The sequence below is a fragment of the Solanum pennellii genome, chromosome 3, assembly GCF_001406875.1.
Source record: "Solanum pennellii chromosome 3, SPENNV200".
NCBI lineage: Eukaryota > Viridiplantae > Streptophyta > Magnoliopsida > Solanales > Solanaceae > Solanum > Solanum pennellii.
Window position 1 is genome coordinate 74,957,436 of NC_028639.1, and position 18,976 is coordinate 74,976,411.

Below are 18,976 nucleotides of genomic sequence, written 5' to 3' on the forward strand. Positions count from 1 at the left end.
AATAACAAATAGTGTTCATGAAACTAGAGCATGTGGTAATTTGGAGTTAGTGCAACAAGCATCATTCCATACATCGTGAAGTAGACAAAACACATGATTTTTTTATCTTTAGCTGATTGTTCATCATTTTCATCAATAATCATATCATCATTAAACATTCACTGAATATTTCATCACTACTTTGGTGTTAACGTAAAAAATTATGTAATATAATGCAAGCAATAACTATAGAGGGTGTTTTTGTAAAAGATAAAAGTTTGGGATAAAATTTCAATTTATAAAAGATCCCAAATAATGAGATTTGGACCAAATACTAGAAAAAAACTAATATTTGGGATATTTGTCAAAAAATTTTGCCAAATAATGACAAAATATATGAACAAACACTATTTACCAAGTTTTTTTTTCCAAATATTATTTAAAACTTTATGGCCAAACGGGCCCTTAATTTTTCAGAAAAAAGAAGATCATTTTTTTGCCAAACCTACGCCCCTCCCCACCCGACCCAAGGGCACCTCCCACCCACACCCAAAAAAGTTTTATAAAAATTTCCAAAATTTTCATTTGGCCTCACCCCAATTTTTTTTAGCGATAATTCTATAGAACGATAAATTAATAATGTAAAATAAATATAGTAACTATCGTTTGATTTATTTGTGTTATATATTGAACTATTTGACAGACCCTCTTTTCCTCATATTCTTGCTCGTCATTCTCCCTCTCTCGCTCGCTTTCTATCGGTCGCCTCTCTCGCTTTATGCAATATAATTGTATAAATTGTGTTTCTCTTTGTATAAAGCGAGAGAAAATTATATATACACATGCAAATACACATATGCCCATCCTATACACTTACAATTATACAATACAAATATTTCAGTGCTTAAATCTATTTTCCCTTTTTCTCTTTCTCATTGTATACAATTCAAATTTTATATAATTTCTCTCTTTCTCGTTTTATACAATTCGATTCAATTGTATATTTCCTCCCAAGTCTCTTTTGTCTTTCTCTCTTTCTTGTTTTATACAAATTCAAATTTTATATAATTTCTCTCTTTCTCGTTTTATACAATTGTATATATATTCAAATTTTATACAGGTATACAAACACATACAATTGAATTGAGAGGCTAACTACGATATATACAAATGAGAGGCTAACAACAATTTATACAAAGGGCCTGCCAGCAAAATTATACAAATCTGAAGAGGAATCAATGTATTATACAATTATTTCTTTGTTTATATGTATAGCGAAATAGACATATCTTTCAGCTGTATATGTTTAGCAAATTATACATATATATATGTTTGTTATGAAGCGCAATTATGCAAACCTTGCTATAACATACAAATTTGAATTTTGTGTTTGCTTTATATGAAAGTTGCCCTATTTTATATTTTATTTTGAAAAGTAAATAGTCCAATTTAAGATTTTTATGATAAAAAGTGATATATGAATTCTCATGTTTATCCATATTCGTATGAATCTATATAAATTAAAATTTATATTTTCCTTTATAATATGACTAATTAATTTAATTTAATATGAAAAAAATGATTTCATTTTACTACTGAAATTGCACGACTGCCAAGTATATATATTGTATGTAATTGAATCAGGGGGTTGTTCCATTCTGTGTTGAAAGTTGAAACAATAGTCGGTAGTAGTGAACCTAACCGTAGGCTGGGGCTTAGAACCAAAAAAAAAGCCCAATAAAAAGTTGATCAAGTTCAATTTGTAAGCCCAAATTCTATCACTTCCGCTTCGCTTTCTTTCAACCCGCTCTTAAACCTTCTCAAAAACCTCTCAGTTCCTCCTCTTCTTTCTTCTTTCCCTAAAATGTCTGTAATGGATTCAGAAGCCTTCAAATCGGAGCTTGCATCTGTTGTTTCTTCCCTAGGCTTTGCTACTTCTGCTGTGCCTTCCTCTGGTTTTGACGACTCAGACTTCCGCAAGAAAGGTCGCATCAAATCTGAGAAAAAGCCAACTTCTAAGGATAATAATAATAATAATAATAATAGTACCAATAAAGACTCTCAACATGGAAACGAAAACAACAACAAAAAGAGAATCAACAATGATAAATTTGGCAAAAAACCGAAGCCGCAGCCTAAGGCGGAACTTCAAGTCGACAATAATTTATGGAATACAACTCCCGGCAAGTACAAAAACATGCCAAAGCTTCCGCTTGTGAAAGCGAGCGCATTGTCTGTGTGGTACGTTGATGCAGGAGAATTGGAGGACAAGGTTATTGGGAGTGACAGTAACAATAAAATTGCCGAGTTTAAGAATGTCAATGAATGGAAAACCAAGGTGGAAAAGAAGAAGGAATTGGGCGAGAGGTTATTGGCCCAGTATGCGCAGGACTATGAGTCGTCTCGAGGACAAAGTGGCGATATAAAAATGTTACTTACCACGCTAAGGTCAGGGACTGCTGCTGACAAGATATCTGCTTTTTCTGTCATGATTGGGGATAATCCCACTGCCAATTTGAGATCGCTTGATGCTCTCTTGGGTATTTATTCTTCTCTTACTTTCAGTTCTGTTGAATTTAGGGAGAATCCTTGAGACTATCTCAAACTTATTTAATGTCATTGTATTTTAGCTCTAATGTTTGGACCAGTAGCTTGTTTTCATTTTCTATTAGTTTTTTCAGTTTTATTTTGTTCGAGTCATGCTATAGTTAATTTCTTGATATCCTTCAGCAAGTATATGTTAATATGTTATACTACTATCACTTACTGTACAATTTTTTTCGTGAACTCTAAGTTATAGACAAATGGAGACGCTGCCAAACTTTGACTATCATGAGGCAAATGACTAATGAAGAGCTGAACTCTGCACTCTGCAGCATATGTTCCTTCAACAACATTAGAGATGCTCATTTTCAGAACTCATTGAGTCATTGCAGTAGTTTTATTTATGTAATGTCAAACATGTAATGTAAGGGTCCTTCATTTTGTAAGATCTTGAATCTAGGAAGACATGTATTTCAATCAAGGAGGTTAATTGCGTAGTGATATGCGAAAGGCAAAATTAAACTTGTGATGATAATGTTAGGCGAATCATAAAGGTGAAGGAGGATCAGTTAAAATTTCTTCCCCTTCATTGACTGGCCCCTAAGGAAAGAGCAATAAAGAAAAATACCGAAAACTTTCCCATTACTTAGTTTAGCTTTCTAAATTCTCTTATTCTTATGTGCCCCATTCTTTACTTTTCTATCCTTTTTGCTATACTTGTTCTCAAATAGTATCTTTTTTGTAACTTTCTGGTATTGGTACTTCATAATTCTAATTAATTTTTCACATGGTTTGCATCCTAGATTATTAAACTTTTAATCCTTCCTTTCTCTAGTCTTAGAGAAGTTCAGTATTAAGATTCTTTCTGGTGAGATTGTTTGTCATTATTGCTTGTCTCTAATCAATCTAAATAATGACATGTAGGGATGGTGACAGCTAAAGTTGGAAAACGCCATGCTTTGGCAGGTTTGGAAGCATTGAAAGAACTTTTTGTTTCTAGGTGAGTTAAAACTTTTTTCCCTTTCTTATTGATCATCCTTATTATGCTTAGTTGCCTCATTGTATGACTATGAAGAATTCCTTCTATCCAGTTTGCTGCCTGATCGCAAATTGAAGACACTCTTTCAGCGCCCGATAGATCATATTCCGGATACAAAAGATGGTTACTCGCTTCTACTCTTTTGGTATTGGGAGGAATGTTTGAAGCAAAGGTACACTTAATTCAAAACTTTCAGCAAGTGTTTCATGGTAACATTTATTTGAGTTCCAAATACTGAAGTATATGTGAAGCATTCTTTAAGAACTTGAGCCAATTTTGAGGAGTGGTCCAAGTCGACCCATTGCCCTACATGGCTGATGGCCATTGAGTGTTCTGTCCTCCATCTTAATGCATTTTATATAGTGTGTTCTGATGAGGGAAAGGATACCTTGGTTGGAATCCTATGTTCCTTTTAGTTATCGCTAAATCTTACCCCTATCTACTGCATTCATGGCTGGAAGTTTGTAATGTACCAGTTACCGTATGTGTAGGTGGTAGGTTGACCATGATCCACCAGAAGTTCTATATTGATATGCCTCGTGTGCTTGTACTTCCATGATACCTACTGTCAATGTGGAGAACAGACATTTTGCATTTTGATATATTTGATATTACACTAATCATGTTCCTGAATTGAGGATTGATCTAAACTTCAGTTTATATGTCTGTATTTGTTACTATGTTGTTCTTCTGCTAAATAGGCTTTTCTGTTTCAGGTATGAGCGGTATATCGCTGCTCTTGAGGAAGCATCAAGAGATGTCTTAGATATACTCAAAGACAAGGCATTAAAGGTTGTTATTGACATCTTTATTACACATCTATACAGTTGCCTATCTATGTTTCTCCTCAAAGAACATTCTTATTCAATGTTTTTAGCTAATTGCATCTTAGAAAAGGAGAAAAGAATGACTTGTGAGAACACCCTTTTGTGGCTTCTGGCTTTTTACTAATTGGAACCTATAATCTGAGTGAAACTCAGCAACTGCTAACTTAACCATATTTTGTTGATGACTGGCGAGAACACTTTTTGAGGCTGCTTTTTGTTTACGCGATCGGGACGTACAAATTGGTGAAACTCAGCAACTGCTAACCCAAACAAATATTTTACCTTGCAAACTGTTTGGAGGATCACAAGTCACAACGATCTTTTTCTCTGAATAGAGCAATTTATTAGGACACTACCTTCAACCAAGTAGAGTTGATAAGCTTCTTCAAAATTAGGATAGCTTGACCACTTGCCAAAGCTTTTGCTATCAAACCATATGGATATTTTGATTTAAAGTTGATAAAATCGTTTATAGGTGACAAGTACTTTTTCTTTTGATCAATGGTACTCATTTATCTTCTTTTGTAGTAGTTGCATTAAATATTCTGGTCTGACTTCATGATTACGTATTGCATTTTCACTGCAGCTGGATTTCCTGTAATTGATATTTTCTGAGAGTCCATTTGTTGTGGAAGACTTCAATGTCTTCTCGGGGTTTAAAGTTTAACTGGCATAAATTCTTGGGGTTTAGAGTTGTATCTGAGTCTTTTGGGTGTTTGTGATGCAATATAATCTCATATAGTTAATGTTGTCCTGAAAAGTGAGGAAATACTAACATGTATGGTTATGTTTTATAGACAGTTTATGTTTTGCTAAAGTGCAAACCAGAACAAGAGCGTCGATTGCTTGCTGCCCTAGTAAACAAGGTGTGCCATTTTATCTCATTACTTTTGTGCCATTTACTTTGTCCTGGGAGTTCTTGGGACCATGGAGCTCCAGCTGATATTTCTTTGCTTTGTTGCAGCTAGGAGATCCTAAAAACAAGGTTGCATCTAATGCTGATTATCACCTATCAAAGCTTTTGGCTGACCATCCAAATATGAAGGTAAACCAACATATTTGGTTGAACTTGCTTAGACATACAAGTACTGATAATTAAAAAAGAAAAATAAAACAGCTTGTTTCTTCAAAAGAAAAAAAATGAAGCAAACAGCTTTGGGACAATGTTATCTCTAGATTTATAAGTTGGCTTCACGGAGTGGCACTCAAAAGGAAAAATCTACTTTCAAGAGTGCTCTTTGAAAGCCCATCTTAAGGATGTTTTTCATGCATAAATCTATTCCATGAAAAATGGAGCGATGTGGTGTAGTTGTAATTTTATTGCCAATCAAATTGTTAGAGGTTGGTACAAATACAATTCTAACTTGGTTGTGATATTTGAATAAAATCAAGCAGGATAATGTGGTCTTTGAAAATGGTTCCACTAATAGAATATTGTGCCCCCATTATATTTCCCAAGCATACACCATGTTTTGGTGGCAGGTACTAGTACATCAAAGCCCTTGAGTGTGCTTGACTTTAGACAAGCTGCAAGGAAGCACATATCATAGAATCATCGAAGTGCAGTTATGATTTCTGATGTGATACTTTTTCTGATGAAAGTTTGTTGTTTCATGTGTTATTTTTGTCGTGCAGGCTGTTGTGATTGATGAAGTAGATAGTTTTCTTTTCCGGCCTCATCTGGTATTGCGAGCCAAGTATCATGCTGTATGTTTAAAACTTTACTCCTGATCTTTTATGCATATCACACTAGATACTTCCTGATTGTATTTGTGTACACCTTTCGTCCTATTCAAGTTCTTTTTGTCTGTGATTTGATAATTCTTGTTCTACAGTGTCTATCCAAATTTTTCATGTCATTGAGAAGCATAAAGTTTTTATAGAAGTAAGACTATCGGTAGATGTCATTTTTCACAGGTGATGTCTGTTTAGTTTGGATTATGAGAACTGGTACATTGATGTGATAATTGTCCTTTTTGTGATCTACTATTTTTGAAACATACTTCAGCTTTCATCTCTTGACTAGGCCATTCAATGGAAGTCGTTTATATTTCCTGGGTATGAGTATACAACAATAAACTCAGGTGGCAAGTCGTGTTGAATTCATTTGTTGTTTCAATTTTCTGTTAGGAACATCTCTAAATATGCTGATGCAGATATGTTGTTTTAAAGTCATCATCTCTAGATATTGCTGATGCAGAAGATGTAGTCCTGAAGTACATACCTTTAATTGTGACAGGTTAACTTTTTAAGCCAAATTCGCCTAAGTCACAGGGGGGATGGCCCAAAGGCGGCAAAGCGTTTGATAGATGTATATTTTGCTCTATTTAAGGTATGATCTTTAACTGGCAGAGTCACAAGTTTCTCTTGTGCGTCCTTGCTCTTCTTCTAACTGGAGCTGAGAGCTTCATATTCTTATACTGAAGCTCATCAAGCGTTTCTTATCTAACTTCATGGAGTATTTTTCTTTACCTCCTTTTACCCCAAATCAACATTTCAGGTATTAATATCTGAAGCAGGGGAAGGACGGACGATGAATAAGAAGAGCGAGGGACACAAGGAGGTTTCTGGCACTTTGAAAGATAAGAAAGAAAAAGATCTATCAGAATCTCATGTTGAAATGGATTCACGCTTACTATCCGCAGTTCTTACGGTTTGTGTTGACTAGTCTAGTTTCTATATCTTTTTTTTGTTAATTCTTATGGATCTGCACATAGAGTAACTTCTATCTTCCAGAGAAGCTTTTGCATTTGTTGACTTGCTTGGTTTGTGCGGGTTAAAATGTAAAATCTGAGTAACTGTATCTCAGTATTCCTGCTTGGGCAATCCTCATCCCTTTGAGCTAGCTTTTGGGGTGTGAATTAGGACCAAGACCTAATTTGTCACAAACTCTATAGTTATGTCAGTATTCCTGCTTGGACAATCCTCCTCCCTCTGAGCTAGCTTTTGGGGTGTGAATTAGGCTCAAGACCTAATTTGTCACAAATTCTGTAGTTCTATTATAAATTATTTACAAAAAGTATATGTAAAATAGTTGTTATATTTTAAAGATATTAATTTTCATTATTTTGTTTTACTAACCCCCCGTTTCATTCTTCCACATGCAAACACGTTTGCCCCGTTTACATTCCATGTCAAACAACTTCGCTTTACGGTTCTTCACTAGTCTTAACCGAGCTTGCTCAATCCATCAGCTTATTGCATCAGTACTCATTGTTTCACATTTATGCCGGATTAGAGAAAATAGTAATCTGCTTCATTCAGCACAACTTTCTCATTTGCAGGGTGTGAATAGAGCATTCCCTTTCGTTTCAAGTGATGAAGCCGATGATGTAATTCAGGCCCATACACCGGTATTGTTTCAGCTGGTAAGCATGGCTACTTATTCCATTGTTGGATAAGTTGGATGAGTATCATATATTCTTTAATATATTTTATCATCTTAATATTTGCTTGGAATGTGCAGGTTCATTCAAAGAACTTTAATGTTGGAGTTCAAGCTCTCATGCTCCTAGATAAGATCTCAGCAAAAAATCACATTGTTAGTGATCGGTTTTATCGTGCCTTGTATGCAAAGCTTCTACTACCAGCTGCAATGAATTCTTCCAAAGTACGTGGATACCTTCATATTTATATTCTTCTTCTTTCTGGTTTAATCTAAGCTTTAATAGGGCAAACATACACACACTGCAAGAATTTTCTTCACCTCACCTTCTTGGTGCTTTTTTATCAATACAATTACTAATTCTCAAAATAAAAGAAATAGAAAGAAGATTCTCTTCCCCTCTCGAACCAGAAAAAGGTTCATGTTAAGTTACGTCTTCCTATTTCTGGAAATGTTTGTAAAAAGTCCAGGGTAGTCTGAGCTATCTTCAATTATGGTGAGGGGAAAGAGAGAGAGTGGTAGATTAACCTTTGTGTTGACATTCATAAGGTCAAGATCAATATGGTGACACACTTGTTTCTAGTACATCTTCTTTTGTAATCTATGGTTTCTAGTCTTGTCTGTTGTAAGCTTTAGATGCACACTTGATTTGCAATTTTATGCCAGCGAAGGCATATAGGATACTTGGAGATTTGATTTGATTTGATTAATGATTAGAATTAGGATTATGGCATTGCTGATGTTTAAGTTTGATTTGTTGAAGCTTCATCTGCTCTTCTTGCTTTCGTGATGTTCCTTTTAAGCACTTCAGCTCATTACCGGTGGCAGTTGAGCAGTGGATTTCTTGTTTGCCCCATCTCAAGGGGAACTTTGACATATTTTTTTAGTTGTCCAGAAGTGAATGTTGATTGTAACAGTAAAATTAGAGAAACCAGGGAAGATTTAGAAAATTTGTTGCAACTAATATTTTCGCACATTAAGAATAACTATCTTTCCGAAATTGACACGTAACTAGACATCAATGTGCTTTTTCATTAAAAAAAAGTACCATGGTTTAGAGATACCTCATTTTCAAAACAATATCAAGCAGAATGGGTAAATGAGAATAGAAAATTGAAAATTCTGAGAGCCCAAGCAACCAAAGTTTTGGTGAAGCATTCATAACTTTTTTTGCTAGATATTCTTTGAAGAAGTCATGAGTTTATGAACCAAGATAGTCATAGCAGCACAAATGCTTCAATTTGTAGAGCAAATAACCCCAACACCAGAAAATCTGTCTTAAAGAATGAAGATACGAAGCAACTGTAAACCATGTTATGATGTATAAAGTGAGCTACAAAAGTTGACTTTCCCTGTATTTTATAGCTACATCTATATTGCTGTTTCTGTAACTGATTTTGAGAAGGTTAATCTGTGAATGTTCCCAAATTTTTTCTTAAAAATGTTTTAACGGACTTGTAAACATTTTCTTCTAATACTTCCACCGTTAGTTGTTACTTCTGCTGCAACCCCCTCTCGCTGAGAATGTAAAACACGTGGAAGAGTTTTTTTTGTCCTGGCCTAAATTTTGTCACAATTTATCACTTCTTGGCAATGCTGGTTAGACCTCTACTCATTCAATTGTGACCAGTTGCGCTTTAGTTTGGATCTAACCCTTGCATTACTTGCTGACTTGGTTTATGCCCGATAATTGTCTGATGCATGTTCTGGTCGTATCTGCAGGAGGAACTGTTTATTGGACTCCTACTTAGGGCTATGAAAAATGATGTAAATGTGAAGCGAATTGCTGCATTCTCGAAGCGTTTATTGCAGGTTTGTGCAAGGCGTCAATTTGTTATTATGTGAAACCTAACATAGCTAGCAATATATGAGTACAGTACACTGAGGTGAGGTGTATTTAGGCAATTTTTCCTCAAATTTTCTCCTGCAATTATACTAGTTTAGGCTTCCATTAGTCTTCTATAAATTTCATGGTTTACTGTTAAATAGCTATTCTCAAGTCACTGAAGAACTACACTAATTCAAACATAGTTTAGGGAAAAAGAAGTTACTTGAAGCTGTAATTACATTCGTTCTTACGTTCATCAAGGAGCGTACTCTATCGGCCATGTGCTTGATATTCCGTTGAATTTGGTTTCAAAAAGCACATACTTTTTTTACCCTCTGAGAATTTCTTTTTTTCTTTCAAATTAAGCATTGATTGTCTGGTATTAACAGGTTGCAATTCTGCAGCAGTTTCAAAAAACCACATACTGTTATTGCTCTCTTGAGAGTTTGTTTTTCTTTATTCAAATTAACATTGATTGTCTGGTATTAACAGGTTGCGATTCAGCAGCAGCCTCAGTACGCATGTGGATGTCTGTTTCTCCTGTCTGAGGTCCTTAAATCGAAACCAACTCTCTGGTAGGGTTGCTAGGAACACTATCCATTGACAAAGTTTATGACACGGCTAAAAAGAATGTCAACTTTTTCATGCAGGAACATGATGCTCCAAAGTGAGTCTGTTGATGATGACCTTGAGCATTTTGTAGATATTACAGAAGAAGATGACGATCAACCCAATCCACCAATTCAAACAGATAATGCAAGTGCAGTTGCTCAAGAAGCTAAGCACTTGGAAAATGGCAATCATTCTCTGCCGGAAGAAGGTAATTCTAGTTCAGAGTCTGATGATGATTCACTCCAAGCTGAGGAGTCTCCTGCTAGAGGTGATTTAGATGAACCAAAGAATGCTAGATTGATGTCCGGATTCAACAAACTTCTACCTGAAGGTTCGAATGATAAGCTCTTATTGCCTGGAGGATATGATACACGACACAGAGAACCTTCATTTTGGTACTGTTATTGTCTTCTTTCTGGCCTTAAATGCTTATTAAGTCTGCAATGTGACAAACAAAGATCAAAGACTATCTTGCTGGGTTCATTTGAAATGGCTATGATTCCTCTTTCTACATGATGGGGCTTGATTGGACACCAAAATTTTGGAAAGATATAGAACATGTTGTACCTAAGTGAAAACTACATGGCATACCAAAAATTTCCTTAGTGTCTTTTGGTCTACAACCTGCCATGTCACTTTTATAAGATTGTCTCTTTCAGGGTCGTAAGCTAGCGTAGACACCACTATTATCCACAGAAAAAGAAATAGAATATTTTAACAATTTCTCCTGAGTATACAGAAAATGTAGTTTCTTTTATTGACTTTTATGAATTGACAGCAATGCAGATCGTGTAAGCTGGTGGGAGCTGATGGTACTGGCATCGCATGCTCATCCATCAGTTGCAACCATGGCTAGAACCCTTCTTTCAGGAGCTAACATTGTGTACAATGGTAATCCCCTAAATGATCTTTCGCTGACTGCCTTCCTCGACAAATTCATGGAAAAGAAACCGAAACAAAGCACTTGGCACGGTGCTTCTCAGATTGAACCTGCTAAGAAGGTTAGTATTTTCTTGATAACATAGGATATCTATCATGTCTAATAGTCATAGTATACCACTTCAGACTGGAGCTTTATTAGCTTGTCGCATCACATATATCTCGTTTTTCTTCCAGCTTGACATGCAAGATCAGCTGATCGGGTCAGAAATACTCTCCTTAGCTGAAACAGATGTACCACCTGAGGATCTTGTCTTCCATAAATTCTACGTGAATAAGATGAAGTCCTCGAAGAAACCGAAGAAGAAGAAGAAGAAGACAGTAGAAGATGATGCCGCTGAGGAATTTTTGGATGCAGATGGTAGTGATGTTGAAGATGAGATTGATGAAGATGCTGCTGATGAGAGTGAAAATGAGGAAATTGATAGCATGCTAGAATCCGGTGTGCTTCCCTCAGAAGCTAATGGTGAATATGATTACAGTGATTTGGACGAAGTTGCTAATGAAGACGATGATGAATTGATTGGTGATGTCAGTGATGAGGATCTGGATACCCTTTTGGCACATGATGGATCTGACACTAATCTTGGCAGTGATGAAGACAATGATACAGAAAAGGCAAATGAAGATGACGAAGAGGAGGATGATGTACATCGAAGAAAAAATAAAAGAAAGAAAGACAAGCGTACTGCCGGAAAATCCCCATTTGCTAGCCTTGACGACTATGAACATTTGCTCAAGGACGAGAGTCCAAAAGAGGCCTCTAAATCAAGAAAGAAGAGAAAGAACTCAAATGAGCATTTGCTCAACGAGGAGATCCCAGCAGAGGATGCTAAATCAAGAAAGAAGAGGAAGAACTCGAATGAACATTTGCTCAACGAGGAGACCTCAAAAGTGAATGCGGAAAAGCCCGTCAAATCAAGAAAGAAGAGGAAGGGTTCAAATTAAGTTTTGTTGCAAATCTGCATGAAAGAGTTGCTGATTTTGATATCCTATCCTGAGATAGATAGGTAAAGGAACTCTTTCAATACCCCATTATTGTCAGTTCTTGTTTATTGTGTTGTAATTTTAGCCGATAACACAGCATCATTCTTACTTCTTTGTCCTCCTTTCTGTTGTTATGATAACTTTTGGAAAGTCATAAATAGCTTTGTCACAGTTCGTGTTATGATAACTTTGCAAAGTTCATTGTGCAACCGTTATTTATTATAGAAAAGAAAAAGGGAACCAGCAAATGCCATACAATCTCTTCATTGGACAAAAGTAGAAGATCAACTATACATCAAGGTACCCAAACTTAATTGATAAATATAGCAAAAGTAAGGAAATGTGTTAAGACTATATTCTTATTTTAGTCTTCGTGTTATCTAATTTAGTATTATTAATTTTTAATTATATCAAGTAAGTGATTTTAATCCTTCAACTTACAGATTAAAAAAAATTAATAGAGAGTTCACTGCTAAAGGGGATAATTCAGATATCTCCTTTTTAATTCTCTGTCTTTAAAGAGTAAGCTAAGTATTCTCTATCTCTATCTAGAAGAATAAGTCCGTCAATTTGAGCTGTAATTTCAAAAATCAACTTGATAGACATTAAGTCTCCCTCTTACACTAACAAACGATAAATTATGCAACGAATGATTTTTTTCTAAAAAGTTTTCTGCTTTTTCAAACGATGATGAACTCTCTGTTAATTTTTTTGGATCTATTAATTAAAGAATTAAAATCGTTCACTTAATACAATTAAAATTAATAATGCTAAGTTAAATAACACAAGGATTAAAATAAGAAATTAGAGTGCCGTTTTTCTAAAAGTAACATATAATTAATAAAAGCTGAAGTAAGACAGAGAGATGTGGATTTATGATAATTTAATTCATGAAATTGCAACTTTAACAGTCTTCGCCTTAGATGGTGGAGGCATCTTTTCAACTACAACAGTTAACACCCCATTCTCGCATTTGGCAGTACTAGCAGAAACATTGCAGTATTCGGGCAGCTTGAACTTCCTCATCAGTTTGAGGGGTGGATTCCTCTCCAACCTCACGTACTTGCATCCCTCTTCTTCACTCTCCTCGCGCTTCCTCTTCCCGTTGCTCCGTATCACCAGCGTCTTCTCATCTTCCACACTCACCTGTAATGCATTTCAATCAATCAAAAAATGTAATTATGAAGACAAAATTGAAGATGTTACCAACCTGTATGTCAGATTTGGATAAACCAGGAACATCCATATAAAAAATGTACTCTTTTGGGGTATCCAGAATGTCCACGGGAATGGTACCCCTACTCTCATTTGACCTAGAAGGACTCACAAGCCTCTCAATGGATTCTGGAAAGAGAAGTTGGCTCACTACATCCACAACACTGCTCATTTTCAAGATTGTTTGCAGCTTACTGGATAATGTAGAAATTCTCGACGGAAAGGCTTATTTAAATCGGGGAAAATGGTATTTGCTGAAAGATACTTCTAGTACGTTCTTGCTCTTTCCTGTTTTGACACGAAGCATCTAGAACATTTACGAACCGACCAGACATACAGACATTTGGCGCACCCTTATCTCCAGGAAAAACTCAAAATAATCCTTAAATATTTTGGCTTAAATTTAAAGTCATTCTTAATAATTCTAAGACATTAACTCAATTTTAATAATTTTTTTTAATTTGTTAAAAATAATAATAATAAAAAATATTAAATTAAAAAATACAAGTAAATAACGATCGAAGGAGTATAACTTAAGGGTTGTGCCTCAATCCGTCTCATTCATAGTCATTTCTGAAGATGTATTCCAAATGAAATTTTTTTTATTGAAAATCATAATTAAAAAACAATTTTTCATAAATACATATATCTATTAAATTTTAAATATTTTTAAATTTTTAATTATAGTTTCTAACTTCACTAATTAACTCTCCTTTCACGAGTCAAGAGACGCTCGTTGAACATCTTGATTTGTCCCATGTATCAAGGTATATAAATTTTGAAAACCTATTTTATATATTTATGATATTTCTTGTCCTTTTAGAAAAATCAGTATAGTTGACCTATTTTTTGGAGTGACGTCATGAAAAATGCTAATATTTCAAAATAGCCATCGTTTTGACAAGTTGCAGTTGTATCAGCTAATTAAATCGAGGTGAAATTATTGGAGGGAAGAAGAATCTGTTTTTTTTTCTCAATTATGACCGACGGATTTATAATACTCCCAAGTTAATGGTCCCAATGAACAGTTTAATGACTTGTAAGAAAATAATTCAATGGGTAGATCATAATTTTCACATCGTTATATTATGTACTTTTGATATTCCTTTTACTTATTCACTTTCAATTTTACATGTCACTTGAAATGTAATAATTATCATAATTAATACTCATATTGATTAATGTATAATTTTAAGTCTTGAAAAAGATTTTAAAAAATAAGTAATTAATATAAAAGTAAAACATGAAACTTTTTGTTTATATTTTTTTCTTGATATGCTAAAACCATATCTATGCATTTGTAAAATGATCATAACAAAAACCATCTAAAGTTTTAAAATATTACACCAACATGTAAATATATATTACAATCCATCTCAGCAGGGAATAATAATTATAATATACAAAGTTCTTCTCTGAATACAGAGGATTGAATCATAAATACTACTACATAACATGTACGTACTTTGATTTGACACCGCATAATAACGGTTAATCCGATGCCCTGATTTTTGGAGTAATTCGATTGCTCCCACCAGCACAAGTAGTGACATTAAACATACGTTTCTCAAAAGCATTAGTCTCATAAGGAATTCTCAAAATACCTTGATTGTGAAATCCATATTCTTCAGCGGATCGTGACAACATCTCCAAAAATTCAGCATCGTAGAGAGCCGTTGTGTGTACCATAAATCGTTTCGATTCATTAAGGTTTACTCCAACGGCAACAGGAACATAACCTCTAGGTGTCATAACGGAAGCTCCACTGAGTTTTAGCCGTTTCCCAACCATTCCGATCCCAATCAGCTTGCTCAATTTGCTTGCTTTAACGCCCATCACGTATTCAGAATCAACTGATTCGGTTAATTCAGATCACTTTCTCGTGTTGTTAGTATGACTTCGTACAGGGCCGTGCAAAGTGCCAGTACCATGTGGGCTTCATTATATTAGGTAAAGGACTAATGACGTTTTAGCTGTAGGGATAACGACACTAATTAATTACGTTATTGGTTGGGTAATTAAATTATCAGATTATTTTAGTAGCAACTAGATAGAATTATGGGAACAAATGGAATGCCGTAAACACAAAATTGATGTATAAGTACTCTATTTAGTCCAAAGTCTAGTATAGAACCAATTACATAACATTTACTATGACGACGTCCATGTTGATAGTATTATCATTTCGACAAATACTTTTCATCTTTTATTTTTTAAGTAGTATCTTTTGAGCAATATTTTATTTTTTATACGTCTAGCTTACGTACCTTGTTGCAGTTTTTATGTTTATCTTTTCTGAATAAGACATCTCAACATCTTCGTTTTCTTTATATTTCTGGATATAGTAAGTGTTTTGGACTACCCGATCGAGCTCCACACATAATGCTGGATGAGGAACAAACCGGTTATTTAAATGGTGATATTTAAGTGTAACATTTTATATTCTAACACATCGACTTATTTGTTAATAATCAGGCTCTAAATTTAATTATCATACATATTTAATTCAAAAAATTACAAAAAACAAAATTAGACAAGAAATTTATTGGATTCTCTCAAATTCAGGTGTTAGCCTCCGTCATGGTAAGATGCCCATGTGAAAAGCATTTTACCCATTTGTATTTTCATTTTCATAAAATAAATTGTTCTTTTTTGTAAAAAAAAAATAAAAAATGTACTCATAGTCATGTACTGATCTAAGTTAGACTCTTGAAAATTGATGTACAATGTTTCAGATTGCTATTGATTTATATCAATATGCTCTGTTTTATATTGTTTTGGCATGCATATTGCTTTCTATAGATCCTTAAGATCTTTTGGATGCGAGTGTAATATTGAAAAAGAAATTGTAAGCCATCTTATGTGTGAGGTTAAGAAATTTGGTTAATTAATTAGGTTCCAACTGCGCTCGTTGAGGATGCCAGCCGGCTTATGGTTTCCTAAACGACCATAGCTGACTTAAATTCATAAAAACATTTAAATATCAAATAATAAAAAATAGAAAAGTGTACATAATATAATAGGCAAATATTCCCTATAATTTTAGATTTTGTTTAGATCGTATTCATACCGATAGGGGTATAGTGAGAATATAACTTAAATTAATACAATATCCTCAACTTGCATATTTGAAACCTCTAATTTATTATTGCCACGTTGACAAGTCACGTCAGTTAATCAGTAGCCAGTGATCGATGCTCAAATGAGCCCGACCTCGATATTACATAAGTATGAGCGAAATAATGCTATATTCCATTTAATTCATATTATATATTTCTTCTCATTCTTTATTACTAGTTCATTTTTGAAGTAACATGCCTATTTAAAAATAGACGGACAAAAAGAGTTCTCTATACTCTTTCCAATTTAATGCGTTTTTTTGGTGATGTAAAAATTGACTTCTTCAAATAAAGATAAATTTGAAACATAACATAATTTCTTAATTAGATAAGAAATTAATTATTTTGGACTCAATTTAAAAACTAAAGATATTATATAATAACGACGGGAGGGAGTGTGTAGTTCATCGTAGGGATATCAAAAATCATAAATATATAAACACTTTGATACTTTAATACTCCATATAATCATCTTATATAGAGACACACAATCACACAAATACACATACTTCACTCATAGTCATAGGTAGTAATAGAAAATTCGTGACGCAAAACAAGTACTCCATATCGTATAATATGAAAAATGGTTCGTGATTGATTATGAGAAATAATTATATAATTTTTACTCATTTGACAAATTTTAAAAGTTTTTATGGTGATTTACTCCAATTAGTTAGTTGGTATATGCATTTTTTTTCTCCGAGCCCGTAAAAAAAATACAATGAGCGGAAAATTAACATATAGTTGCATATTGTAATTAGTGAAACTATAGTTGAGGCATGAGGGGTCCTATTTAAAGTTTAATGTTTGATGTTTATGAAAACTATTAGGGAAAATTATGCGAATAAGGAAACATATATTAGTTAATTATCTAACATAGCTATATTTAAATTAATTACGGGTGGCAGCTTAATTTAGTTGTAATTATGTCACTTATACATACAAATGTATATATGCACACAAAATTAGTCTCTCTCCACTCTTTGCCCTCTCTCCTCCCTCTCCCATTTACATATACACTATTATGTGACAGTTATACATATACAGTTCGTCTCTGTCCACTCTCTACTCCCTCTCTCAATCTGTTCGCCAAATATACGAATACATATGTACACCAGTTACATATATACACAATTCATTTCTCTCCACTCTCTGCCCTCTCTCACTCGCCGCTCTCCTCCCTCTCCCAATATTGCTCGTCTTTCTCCTCCCTCTAACATGTAATTATGAATTGTAATTAGCAGACTATAGTTATGAAGCATAATTAAATTAATTTTGAGAGTTTATATACGAAAATTTCCCCTATTATTATCGGAGGGTCCAAAAATTAGGCCCGGAAAATGGTGTCCTTAGACATTATAATGTGTTAATACATAACACGGGCTCAAAGAAGTCCAAATCCATCTCTAAGGAGGATGAGTCATGCTGCAAGTGTAAGCCCATATTCATTTTAAACAAGTCCAAATAGAGGGCCTGAATGTTGAGGAATTGAGGTAACAATTATTTATATTAATACATAGCCATGTTAAGTATACATAATCAAGACTTCCTCTTATCAAACCTCTTATTGTAATTAAAGTATAATACACTAGTATATGTATATCATTAGGATATACTCCTAGTTTCCGGGTACCTCTTCTGTCAGTTCGAAGCTGAGTTAAGATGATACCTCGAACTTGATATGAAGTTTTGATGATTTAACAAACTTATCGATCTAACAAGGAACCAAATCCTTGTTATTGGAACTGCTGATAATAAGATGAATGATAAACTCAGTATGAGGTATATTTGTGTGCTATCATCAAAAAGGGGGAAAATGTTATATTCTAGGTGTTTTGATGATCCTCACAAATGCGGGGACCTGGTTCCTGGCAGAGTGTTCTCGTCCAGATACAAATGGGGTACAGTCATAAAAGCTGTCATGTCAGGTGGTAGGTGAAAAGTGCAGTATCCTACACCAATAAGAAGAGCGGACGAGGTTGTATGTTTCAGTATCTCACAAATGCAGGGACCTGGTACTAGGCAGAGTTTCCTCCATCAGATACATAATTGGTTACAGCTGTAAAGCTGTCATGTCAGAGGTTGGTAAGGCGTCAGTGTACTACACCAATCAGAATGGAGGAGGGTGTTTGTCCAACGGATAATAACTCTTTATGTTTGATACTTTTAGCATGACAAACACCATATTATATTCATCCATCCAAAGAAGGAAGTCAGCCAGCAAGCCTTTTCAAGAACTCATATAGAAGTTTGCAAGGGACCTGGTTCCCGCAAGCAAGGGACCTGGTACCAGCAAGACTGTGACGTGAAAAGGACGACAAGACAGCTGTCAGAAAAGCTGTCATCTCTGATGCGGTAGGTGCACAGCTTTTCCAACAGCAGGCCTTCAGCCAATGGGATGACTTCAACGAATTTGTGGGAATTTATATTATCTCTTTCCAACAAACACAAATTTAAGACTTGGCAAATTAAACTTGGATTTTCTCTGAAAATTCACAAGCT

The 18,976-nt window shown here is 34.5% G+C and overlaps 3 protein-coding genes across 3 annotated transcripts; 1 reads left to right on the top strand and 2 right to left on the bottom strand.

Moving 5' to 3' along the window:
- The first annotated feature begins 1,688 nt into the window (after window positions 1-1,688).
- LOC107012082 (uncharacterized protein C4F10.09c) lies at window positions 1,689-12,336 on the top strand. Its single transcript, XM_015211808.2, has 16 exons — window positions 1,689-2,519; window positions 3,448-3,523; window positions 3,615-3,734; window positions 4,279-4,354; window positions 5,187-5,255; window positions 5,354-5,434; window positions 6,025-6,096; window positions 6,629-6,721; window positions 6,890-7,042; window positions 7,674-7,757; window positions 7,856-7,999; window positions 9,497-9,586; window positions 10,095-10,177; window positions 10,253-10,609; window positions 10,993-11,215; window positions 11,331-12,336. The coding sequence occupies exons 1-16, from the start codon at window positions 1,844-1,846 to the stop codon at window positions 12,099-12,101; spliced, it is 3,168 nt and encodes a 1,055-aa protein (XP_015067294.1). The 5' UTR covers window positions 1,689-1,843; the 3' UTR covers window positions 12,102-12,336.
- Window positions 12,337-12,881: 545 nt separating this feature from the next.
- On the bottom strand, window positions 12,882-13,663 carry LOC107013762 (17.4 kDa class III heat shock protein). The gene is made up of 2 exons (XM_015213640.2): window positions 13,351-13,663; window positions 12,882-13,286 (listed from the first exon to the last, which is right to left on the bottom strand). The coding sequence occupies exons 1-2, from the start codon at window positions 13,525-13,527 to the stop codon at window positions 13,029-13,031; spliced, it is 435 nt and encodes a 144-aa protein (XP_015069126.1). The 5' UTR covers window positions 13,528-13,663; the 3' UTR covers window positions 12,882-13,028.
- A 982-nt stretch (window positions 13,664-14,645) lies between these two features.
- On the bottom strand, window positions 14,646-15,255 carry LOC107014105 (auxin-responsive protein SAUR71-like). Its single transcript, XM_015213968.2, has one exon. The coding sequence runs from the start codon at window positions 15,189-15,191 to the stop codon at window positions 14,847-14,849; it is 345 nt and encodes a 114-aa protein (XP_015069454.1). The 5' UTR covers window positions 15,192-15,255; the 3' UTR covers window positions 14,646-14,846.
- Between the last annotated feature and the right edge of the window lie 3,721 nt (window positions 15,256-18,976).

Bases quoted from the DNA above. Each gene is read 5' to 3' on its own strand.
- LOC107012082 (XM_015211808.2), top strand. From the start codon at position 1,844: ATGTCTGTAATGGATTCAGAAGCCTTCAAATCGGAGCTTGCATCTGTT. The intron at 4,355-5,186 runs GTTGTTATTGAC...TATGTTTTATAG, and splicing joins TCAAAGACAAGGCATTAAAG to ACAGTTTATGTTTTGCTAAA. The intron at 5,435-6,024 runs GTAAACCAACAT...TTTGTCGTGCAG, and splicing joins CTGACCATCCAAATATGAAG to GCTGTTGTGATTGATGAAGT.
- LOC107013762 (XM_015213640.2), bottom strand. From the start codon at position 13,527: ATGAGCAGTGTTGTGGATGTAGTGAGCCAACTTCTCTTTCCAGAATCC. The intron at 13,287-13,350 runs GTTGGTAACATC...AATGCATTACAG, and splicing joins TATCCAAATCTGACATACAG to GTGAGTGTGGAAGATGAGAA.
- LOC107014105 (XM_015213968.2), bottom strand. From the start codon at position 15,191: ATGGGCGTTAAAGCAAGCAAATTGAGCAAGCTGATTGGGATCGGAATG.